This window comes from Spodoptera frugiperda, chromosome 23 (assembly GCF_023101765.2).
Source record: "Spodoptera frugiperda isolate SF20-4 chromosome 23, AGI-APGP_CSIRO_Sfru_2.0, whole genome shotgun sequence".
NCBI classification, from domain to species: domain Eukaryota; kingdom Metazoa; phylum Arthropoda; class Insecta; order Lepidoptera; family Noctuidae; genus Spodoptera; species Spodoptera frugiperda.
The window spans coordinates 7,503,160-7,514,767 of NC_064234.1; the positions used below are offsets into that span (position 1 = coordinate 7,503,160).

Below are 11,608 nucleotides of genomic sequence, written 5' to 3' on the forward strand. Positions count from 1 at the left end.
ATAAAAATCTAATAACTACTTTTTTTACAGTTTTTATCCGAATATTACTCGAATATTTATGCAAAAAAGTGTATCAATACCATCACTTACTCAGTATTTATCCGAAAATGTCCCATCTCTAGCCATAGTACTATTATCTGTCAAGTGTCAAGAGTCAATGTCATCATTTCCCTTTGCCTATGTCAAACTAAAGTCAATAAATGTCAAAGTCAAAGGAAAGTAGCTGCAGTTACCTACGCAGAGTGATAAAGTCAAAATAAAACTACTACTGTACTGGCTACACAATTAATAGTAATATCTTAAAACATTTTGTTAATTCTGTATCGTTTTTAAAAAATAGTAAATTCCTATTTCCATACACAATGACAAGTGCATATGAGAAATGCACAGCCAAAGATGGGGCTCGACCTTACAAATGTTGCGACTACGCAAACAAAATTTCTTTAAATTTACATCATTTCAAAAGAGATGGAAGATTTTGTGATATAGATTTAATATCAGGCTCCACGAGAATTAAGGTAAGCTGTATAATTAGGTACTTCTAATAACCAATATCTATTGATTTAATTCTTTGTTTTGTATAATATTTGCAGAATAACTTTCATGTTCTTAATTTCATGACTTAACGGTTGAGCAATTCTATAAATGAAATAGGATTTTTAAGTGGTATTAATAGTTATTGGTATATGATAATGCAGGTGATAAATAATATTCTGATAAGCATTTCAAACATTGTAACAAATATTGGTTACACCATTGCATATTGTACTACTTCATCACAGATTAGCAGAAGTAGCAAATAGGTATAATACTACAGCAATGATTTTTTTGGCATTTATGTGTCACAAAATTAACTAGATAATTGTACATACTGGATTAATTTTCAGGCCCATCGGGTAGTACTGGCAGCAAGCTGTGCTTATTTTGATGCTATGTTTAATGTTGGTTTAGAAGAAACACAAAAAGGATATGTTGCTTTGCCAAGTGTTCCCCCTGATATACTTCCAATGATAATTGATTTTATTTATACAGGTAAAATTAGAGTACTTAAGTACCTATTTACTTTTGTTTAAAAAATACATAACAATATAATAGAAGCATGCCCAAAAATGTATGGAGCAAAAACCCAGAATCTATTAAAATTATTTATTATTTGTAACTAACAAATAGCATATTTATGAGCTTTCATATATAGTCTATTACATTATGCATTGAATATGTTGTATGTGTAGTTTAATCGATTCTGAGTTTTTTAGGTAATCTTTTTTAATAATCTTTTTGGACAATTGGTTAACAAAGGCCTATAAATAATTTACTTTTTTTAGGTGAAATAGTAATTGACAAGAGTACTGTCCAACATTTATTGATTGCTGCTGATATGCTTCAACTAAGAGAGCTTGTAACAGGATGTGGGGAGTTCCTTAGAAGAGAATTACACCACACAAATGCTCTAGGAATATTTAGGTAAGTTTCATTTGTATTATTCTGTAGTAAATATGCATAGGTAAATATTTTACCAATGTTTATACAACATATTCTTTAATTTCACAATTGCCATGTTACTTTTTGTTTTACTTTTTTCCTCAAGTTTGAATTTAAAATCCTCACAAAATGTTGTGAGGTCTTAGGTGGATTCAACCTAAAGAATGCCTTAGGCAAACACTTCATAGGCACCTTTAATTAGTTTGGCACCACCTTTACTTTGGTTCTACTAAACATTTATGTTTACACTGAGTTTGCAAATATGCACCTAAACAAACTTCAAAACAAAATGTCCTCATACTTTTAAAGTTATGAACCATTTATTTTGTCTGATTGTGGCTTTACAATTGATTTGCAATTATTGTTAAGACTAAATCTTATAATATTTTATTATTATATCTAGTATTTATTCAATCAACACTATTTCAGTAGTCATGCTACCCATAATTATTACAGTTTTGAATTTGTTACAAAACTATGTGACATAACAAGGATAATAATTATGCAATTTCAGACATTCACAATAAACCTATCATATTCATTAGCTATGTTACTTTCCAATGTGTGTGACAATGGTCAAATATCACTTATGTAGCTTCCCATACACTGAGATTGTAGTTAATTATTTGTTGATACACTAATGCATTATAAAATTGCTTTCATTATATTAGGTTTGCAGAAGCTCACAACTGCATTGAATTGGTAAAAGAAGCACTAGAGCATGTTCAAGCCAACTGGAACATAGTATCTAATGGTGATGAGCTTTTAGAATTACCATTACCACAGCTAATAACATTGCTTTCTTCTGAACAATTAAAAGTTGACAGTGAAGCTCAGGTACTGTAAACACACAATTTCACTTTTATATTAATTCTATTATTTGCTAAACAAAATTAAAACTTCCATCATCATGTCAACCACAACATGTCTACTGCTGAACATATAACTCTCCTAAAATATAATTTACTCCATTTTGTTACTGGCTAGTAGCTACTATTACGAAACATAAACACCATTACTCATGAAAAACTTTTTCTTTCACTACAAAGTAAGCATCACTGCATTTGTTATTTTGTTTTTATTATCCAAAAATGATAAAAAGGTAATGGTTTACTCTGAATAATGCATTATTTTTAGGTTCTATATGCAGCGCTACGATGGTTAGAGCATGACCCAGCTTGTCGCAGACGGCACTGTTTTGAAGTACTTAGTCACGTACGACTGCCACTCATCTCGCCACAAGTTTTAGACCAAGCAATCAAAAACGTACAAGATCCTTCTATTGCTGTCGCTCTTAAAACAGCGAGAGTTGATATGGTAAGGTATTTCTTATTATTCCCTATAAGTACTAAAATCGTCAGGACTCCTCAAATAAATTACGACTTCTCGTAATTCTACGTCATTACAGTTATAGTTTGTACTACCTTCTGCTCAATTTGTGGTCCCATGGGATAAAAGTATCCTATTTGTTATTCCAGACCATAAACCTTTTAGAAATTTTATCCCAATCCCTTCAACCATTGTAACATGTTAGATCATTATTATTATTTAGTTACATAACTTGACGTCTGTTTCTTACAAAATCAGAGTATTGTTCGCAAATTACTTAATAAAGTATTCGCTAAAGCCTCTGCGTTTTCTTCAAGAATTTCAGGACTATATATTTTTATTTCTATATCACTCAAATCATATTGTATTTGTTTTAGAAAACTCGTCGCGGTGCCTTGGTATCTTTGTTGGTAGAACCGCGTCAGCGCGCACGGCGTATATTACTTCTAGCCGGAGGATCATGCCGAGACAAAGCTGCGCACCCGCCACTATCGACACACTACAATCAAGACAATATTCTTTCTTCAGTGCTTAAATTTGATCTACACAAACGGTGACTTTTTTTGTAATTTAAGCAGTGGAGATCATTACGTACAGCTCCATATATTTTTGAACATTTTCTGAAAGTGTGGAAACTAAAAAAAATGGTACTTGTCGTTAGAACTAGCCATTTGGAGCAATAGTTAATATTGCACTAAAGTGCATGCGTGCCAATTTTTTTCGTTGAGTTTACTTTCAGAAAAGTCCCCAAAATTACCAAAGACCACCTATGTAAAATACTTCATTAACGGTATTAATATAATTAATGAGAATATGTATATTTTTAATTTAAGAGAATGGGAGGAGCTTTCACCAATGGGCATAGCACGAATCCAGCCAGGTGTGGCCACTTTAGGAGGCCGGGTTTATGCCGTCGGGGGTGAACAAGGAAGTCAAATACTTGCCAATGGTGAAGTATACGATCCTCAGGTATGAAATTGGTTTTAATAAGTCAATATTTATAATAAATTAAATACGAAAATGTAGGTTTTATTTTCTGTTCATTCTCGTTGTTTGTTCGGTAATAATGTTTGACCGACTTCCCAAAAAGAAAGAAGTTCTCATTGGAAGGTAGGTTAGTGCATGAATGATTCTAAAATTGTAACTAAGTACTCAAAGGATATATTATTTATATTATATAAAAATAAGTCGGGTTTTCCTTCCTGACGCTATAACTCCAGAACGCATGAACCGATTTCTACGGTTTTGCATTCGTTGTAAAGGGCTCGGGCTCCATAAGGTTTATAACAAAGAAAATTTAGGAAAACTTCGAGAGAAAACAAGGAAAACGGGAAAGCCATTGGTGGCGAAACAAAGTTCGCCAGGTTTGCTAGTTATTTATATTTTAAGGTTACTATTATGTTGTTTATTTAAAAAAATATTATGTAAAGCACTGTCCTATCAGTAACATTTATATTTTCAAAAAAGGGTGTAAATTTAGCTTTAGTTTTGCTTGTTTCAGACTGATAAATGGTCAAATATTGCTCCAATGAAAGAAGCACGTTGTGAGTTTGGTCTGACAGGCTGGAATGGCAATTTATATGCTTTTGGAGGCTGGGTGGGATCAGACATGGGCTCTTCTGTTGAAGTGTATGATCCAGTAGCAGATGAGTGGACGTTAGTAGGCAGAATGCCCGAGCCTAGATTTGGAATGGGCGTCATTAATTTTGAAGGTAAATAAAGTTCCCTAAAATTCAGAATTTCAACTATCAGTTGTTGAGTTGACTGTAAACCCATGACTTTTGTTTTTATTTTTAGGTCTAATATACATAGTCGGTGGATGTACTCACACCTGGCGACACACAAGGGATTTATTATGTTATCATCCGGCATCTCGAAAATGGCACTCTCTGAAACCGATGCACCACGCTCGTAGTCAGGCTGCCGCGGTCGTTCTCGACAATTACTTGTATGTCATCGGCGGGAACGCGCCGAGGCGCACAGTTCTCACATCGGTAGAGCGTTACAGTTTTGATGAGGTAACTATAGAACATGTTTGTAAAACTTTTGATCTTAAAATATCGACCCTAGTACAGAACTCGATAACCTTTTCACTGTGCTAGTTAAAAGCCAAAGTTATGATGTTAAAATGGTTAATGATTTTATAGGGAATTTGGGAAGAAGTGGCGAGTTTGAAGGAGGCTCGGGCCGGGTGTGCGGCGGGGGCGGCGGAGGGCGTGCTGGTGGTGGCGGGCGGCGACAGCGAGAGCGCGGGCGAGCGCGCCTTCTACCGCGCGCGCACCACGCTGGCCAGCGTCGAGCTGTACGAGCCGCGCGACAACGCCTGGCGCGCCGGGCCCCCGCTGCCGCACTCGCGCGCCGAGGCGGGCGCCGCCCTGCTCTGACCCTGCAGGTACAACCATACCCCGAACCGACAAAAACAACAAGCTACGATAAATGTACAAATAACATATAATATTACCCGTAATGTGTAGCTACTCGATGAATTTTATACTTAATGTAATAGGATTAAACAATCGTCCAAGTATTTATTGCAACTTAATTCCTATTTTTGTATATGCATATGCATCCTGAAAATGTAACAATTTCTTTACTCCTGACTTATTTTTATCAAACCTGACATCAAATTCTTTTTATATAAATGTATGTACATAATATTATATAATGTATAAGATTGTATTAGCTATTTTGTACTCGATTAACATAAGTCTATACTTCCGCTATACAAATTTTATAAATGTATGTAAGTACTATCATCATGTGTTATTTTTCGCTTGAATCAATTTAGGATATTGGTTTACAATTTGTTTAGGCTACCTATTTGCTATGTGTTTTCCTCTAGATTGATTTAATACAACCATATCTTTTTCGATGGTGCCAACAGTCATGTTATTATTGTTTTGTGCATTCATTTATAATATCATGTAGTTAAATATAAAAAGAGATAAAATTATTTATTATAATATAATGCAGCTTGAAATATAAATATCAAATATCTGTAGAGTAGTAAATGCTACAGTATTATTGCCAATTTTGCTAAAGAGCCAGTAATGGTTAGGCCAAAAAATCCTAATTTTAATCATTCTTCCCTTGTAATTAATATATTTCCATACACTCATAATCTCTCGGTAAAACCTAGGGATCACAGAAGTAAACCTCTATAGTGGATATCTTTATGTAACCATTGGCACAATGTAGTTGTAACTATAACAGTAGGATTGGATAATATCTTCCTATGATAGGATTGAAAAAGGTTTACGTGTTAGAATATGTGTAATGTTCAAAATTATGAATTGGTAACAAAATAAAAGATTGCAACTCTTTAACTTTATATAAATGTATGAGATTTGGAACCAAGTTCAATTTTTGCCTTCACTTATTATTTCTTGAAAACTGTATGCTCTTTATGTACGGTCAACGGTCATAATATGATAATGTTAGCTACTATTTCATGGTGGCACCTGAGAGTGAATCCTTAGTTTCTTCGTCATTTAATAAACGCATTTTATTTAGTTTTAAGAAGCTAATAACTGATTTATATATTCGCTATCTTCTTCGATCAACTATAACTATCTATAGATGGCACAATCTTAGAGGTCAACTTTGGCGTTTATCTGTCTTATATACCGCTATAACTTGTTAGGAAAATCAACGTAAAAAATGAAATAAAATATAATTCATTACTTCGTTACTCAAACACTTTCATAAAGGATATCATTAAAGCACCAAATGTATATTTTTATTTAACTCAGTGGTAATGTGGATGCGCGAACTAATGGAGAATTTAATATGAAAAAATCTTTTTTTGATTCGTTGTTGAAAAAGATTGTTTGTTTTGTCATCATCTTTAGGGATTTTATTTTATCTCAGAATTCCCATAAGATCGTGATTTAATTTACGTATTGACAAGATAATAATTACAGAATTATTATAAAAGTCTATATTTATATTTATTACACGCATCCAACAGTTTTTATTACTGATGCGTTATCTAGTTAGTTACAGTTGATAGAAGACTATTATTAGAAAAAAATGTATTTATTTAACAATTACTAAGTTGTACGTTATGCACAACTCTTCGACTGAACTTCTATTGGTGTTATAATTATGGGCTTTATATTATATGGTACCCATACAGGTCACAGTTTTATAGCATCATTACTTTGCTCTAAGCTAATGAAAAGTAATAGGTGGCAAGACTGGTCCCAGGTAATGCAGGCATGATATAGCCATAAAGAAAACGCTTATTTTGGCGCGAACGAAAGAAAAGCTTCGCTAAGGTCACCTGTCGCTAGTTTCACCATCGCTAAGGTCTCTAGACATATTATACACATTAATTTATACTGATAATAACTACTGTATTCTATTGTCTAATGTTATTGTCTTGATATATTTTATTCTATAATAAAAAGTCTCATGTTTATAATAATTATGTTACACCATTTCCAGTATAGGACTCATACAAAATGTACCAAAGGCTGAAAGGATTCTTTTGATCATTCACTGTTGTACACGTTCAAAGATGTTAGAATGTAAATAAGCATTACCAGCTTTAGATTTTGTAGATTTTTATGATATATTTTCGGACAATTCGCTTTCTGCCTTTAAATGTGACAACTGGTATAAAACATTCACTTTGTTTTCAATGTGTGTGAATGTTTAAAATGTCAAGATAAATATTTAGTAATGAAATGTAATGTAGTGAAATATGCACTTACTTTTGACAATGCACATTTTAAAATTGGGACGTAATTGTTTGAAGTGTGAATGATCTCCTTTTAAAATTAAAATTTATTTTTAATTATTATGTAATGTGTTCAAATTAGTATTTATAAAATATCTACTATCATGTATATGCATAGAAAATTTTATAATATTATAAGCTTAATTGTTGGACTGCCGCCTGGTAGCATTATTTACGTATTATGTAATCTAAGCTGGGTGATATTAATGAATCTTATATAAGTATAAATAAGAATTAAAACTATTAAATATTTTTACAATGAAATATTATTATTTAATTAAATAAAATTAAATCTACAAAGTAAATGCTGGGAACTTTGCCTCTAAAACGTGAGTCATCTCTTCAGCTAAATAAACCCGGCCCATTAATCCTTCAAACAATGACGCTGGTCTATCCGGGTGATGCAGTTCTGTGCCTAAGCGTGCAACAGCACACCACTCCATAAAGCAACAGGCTCGGTAGAGATATTCGGGTTTCTGGAAAATTAATTTGTTACAATATTAATGCAAGGCCCGGTCCACACCAATTGCTAGTTAATTAACTAATGTGGAAGTTCCTACGTACCTTTGTAGCCTGGTATAATTGTATAAATGCGTATGCATTTCCACTCACACCATGACATATACTGTATCCCTTTGTGCATAAGCCTCTTTGCCATATAACATCTCCACACTGCTGAGCTATTTTCAAATATTTGTCTTCATCAAAAATCTGAAACGAAATTGTTTAATAATGTAGTTCATCTTGTAACAATTTAATGGGTTTCAACCTACCGAAAATATTATAAGCAGTTTTATATAGTTACCTGGTAGGCTAAAAGGCACAAAGGTACAAATCCAGGAGCGCCATGACACCATTGTACTAGTTTGTCTCCCGAGGTACTGCCCATGGACGACGGAAAATTGCCACTTTGAAAGCGCTGATTCATTAACCAGTCTAATGTTGGTTTAACGTAATTGCGCATTTCTTTTATGTTAATATATGCTCGGGCCTGGAACAAAACAGACAGACAAGTCATATTAAATTGAGAATTTTTTCAATTCTGATTAACCCATTTGTTTTGTAGTGTTTGACTACATTGCTTTTAAACTAATATCTGACAGAGTATTAGATAATGTCCTTGATATAATCCCAACAACTTAAAAATCAATAAATAAATAGTAGTTAAGAATTATTATCTTTTTTTTCAAACAAAGTACCATATAATCCTAGTAATATTACCTGTAACAACATGTACAGTATCCCAGCCATACCGTGAGCTGCTCCAAAATACACTTTATCATGCCAGTTCCATAACAAGGGGCTGTCAGATTTCGTTGCTATAGAATAACACTTTCCGGTCTTAATTATGCTATCAACAACCTGCAAGTAGAATTATGTTTACTGGATGTAACTTTATGCTTTCTGCCACCTGTCTACAAGTATGTTAACTGTATACAAATGAGTAAACTTATATTTTATAGTCAAAATAGCTACCTTTGCTATATGATTCACAGGTATTATATCCTTAACAGAAATATGTTTGTTCACAAACAGCAGTGCATATAGATATCCAGACTTTCCATATAACAGCTCATCAGGAGATTCATTTAGCAAAGAAATTAGAGATATGAGTCTGAAAAATCAAGAATTGTTATAGTTATGCTAGTCTGTTCTCTGAGGGCAGAGGTATTTAATATGCCATATAATGTATGTATATGTTGTCTATTTCTCCAAGTTTTTATATAGCTGTAAGTCTTCCATAGTGTAATAAATAAATAAATACTTTTCCCAAGTGGTTACACAGGTTTGGTGCCATAATATTAAATGCTAATGGATTATTATATATATTTTTCATCTTAGCCGACACTTTCAAATTTGACCCGAAATATGCTTTAGAATTTCCATTGATTAATGTTATACAAACCTAAGTGCTAAAGTGTTATAGTCTGGTAGCTTGTGGTCAATACGTTGAGCATCAAGTTTGTATGAAATCACAGCAGCAATGGCGAGTGGTCCAGCATCTCCACACAAGAAGCTAATCCTACGGCCCTTCAGTTTATCAAGGTCTATATATTCCAAAGCAGCCTGTGGTCATAAAGAAATTAAAAATGAAACACTATAATGTGTTTACACAACACCTGATGAAAGCAAACACATGATGATGATGAACATAATTTTGTGCACAACAGCTTCAACATTCAATGCATAACTTGGTCTGCCAGAATGCGAATCAAAGCACCCACAATGTATTTTTACTTCATTTATAGTGGCAGAGTGGCAGATGAAAATATGAGTTTAGAACTAACTTTTAAACATTTAAATGCAAATTCTAAAAACTATTTTATTTTAGAATGAATTCTTAGCTTTGGATTGAGGGCACATTTCCTTTTTTGACGTGGATAATACTAATAGGTTGAACACAAGGAATTTCTCACTCGTAGCATCAATATACAAAGCACTAAGTTAAATCCTTTTTATTCATATGTTTTCACTACCAACCTGCAGCATTTCATGATTGGAATCATGTTTTAAAGAGCTCATTAAGTAAAATAATGCAAGGCCCGCTGATCCAGTGTACACTGTACCATCATAGAATATATCATGTCCCATTTCAGCCTTTAGATATTGCAATTTTTCAGTTTTAAACTTTTGCAATTTTGTATGAAACTTTTCTGATATCTACAACAAAATACAATTCATTAAAAACAAACAATATAAAAATTTAAACACAAAGCTGGCAATAAAATATTTTTATTTTGAAAGCTGAAAATATACAAATAAATAGATTTGCATGAGGAATTTAAAATATGGTCAGACACTTTTAGAAATATTTTAGGTATATGTTTCAGGAACACTGGACAGTTATCAGGAATGAGCTGGCTATCCTTAGAATAGAACACTATAATTAATGTTATTGCGAAAATAAATAAAATAGATAATGATGAGATTATTTTATATTAAACAAAAATATATACCCCATCTCGGGATTCATTTATGATATTGGATGCAACCTCTGGTGAATAATCTTCATACTGATTTTCAAAAGAACCCTTCGGAGACATGGTTCAAAACTAAATTTATATCTGAACTCTATAAAAAACACACAATTTTACTAAACGGTTTTATATATTTAGTTTGACTTTTGGTTACATTTTTATTCTGAATTCAGTTCGGTTTATGATTCTCTACTGCCCGCTGACAGCATTCTCGCTATACTTATTATACTCTTTGGACAGCAGAAGAAGGTATTTTGTTTGGGTTTGGGAAAACCATGAAAAACGGAAAGCTCAACCAACAACTGTCAAACCAAAAGTAAAAAACGGAAGTGAAGAAGTCTGTCATGAAAATAAATGAGGGCGCTACAGTCGTGCACGTAGCAACCCCTAGAGTGGAACAAAAAATATTGATACTAGCGCATTATTTTGTACTATATAGAAGTAAATATTTTTATCGGTGGGTAAACTTTAAAGATCTGACGAAATGCAGAATATCTCCAATTGTTGTTTATGACGGCCACGTCGCTTATTGTCAGGCGTTTCGAATTTGCCAGTTTATTAATGCCTTGATTAACAATACACCTCAAATTTTACTGAAACAAAAAATAAATAACTGATATTGTTGATCGAAAAGCCTCGTAATTCTCGTAAAGATATAAAAAACAATATTATTTTAAATTACTGACATTATAATTGACCAAATAAAAATTACTTTATATGTAACTAGATAGTATCAAAAGCTGTGGTCGCGTTGTAATTACAAACCAAAACTAACCTAAAATGTACAATATAAGGAATTATGTCATGTGTGTCAAATATTTCAAAGCCGAGCAAAAATACTATCTAAACTCGACAAAGTTTATATACTCTTTTTTTTGGTCTGAGCAAATAGTATAATAAGTATAAGGGAATCATTGCTCATGACATTCAACGTACTTTTATTTGTACTGTGTGTTGCCATAGTTTTGAATGTTCTTCCTAAACAGTATACTTTTCATGAATAAATAGATAGACCGTATATGCAATATATTATGTATTCGAATCTTATTCGAATTTACAGTTGCCAGCCTCCAAA

General features: G+C 32.8%; 2 protein-coding genes across 2 annotated transcripts; one reads left to right on the forward strand and one right to left on the reverse strand.

Annotated features, from left to right (window-relative positions):
• The first annotated feature begins 191 nt into the window (after window positions 1–191).
• Window positions 192–7,819, forward strand: LOC118267124 (actin-binding protein IPP). Its single transcript, XM_035580929.2, has 10 exons — window positions 192–518; window positions 888–1,032; window positions 1,326–1,464; window positions 2,154–2,319; window positions 2,620–2,799; window positions 3,189–3,364; window positions 3,645–3,780; window positions 4,313–4,523; window positions 4,609–4,829; window positions 4,959–7,819. Exons 1-10 carry the CDS (start codon window positions 363–365, stop codon window positions 5,193–5,195), a joined length of 1,767 nt encoding a protein of 588 aa, XP_035436822.1. The 5' UTR covers window positions 192–362; the 3' UTR covers window positions 5,196–7,819.
• LOC118267121 (lanC-like protein 2) lies at window positions 7,804–11,095 on the reverse strand. The gene is made up of 8 exons (XM_035580920.2): window positions 10,513–11,095; window positions 10,037–10,216; window positions 9,462–9,622; window positions 9,032–9,170; window positions 8,777–8,917; window positions 8,361–8,546; window positions 8,120–8,266; window positions 7,804–8,031 (listed from the first exon to the last, which is right to left on the reverse strand). The coding sequence occupies exons 1-8, from the start codon at window positions 10,597–10,599 to the stop codon at window positions 7,849–7,851; spliced, it is 1,224 nt and encodes a 407-aa protein (XP_035436813.1). The 5' UTR covers window positions 10,600–11,095; the 3' UTR covers window positions 7,804–7,848.
• Between the last annotated feature and the right edge of the window lie 513 nt (window positions 11,096–11,608).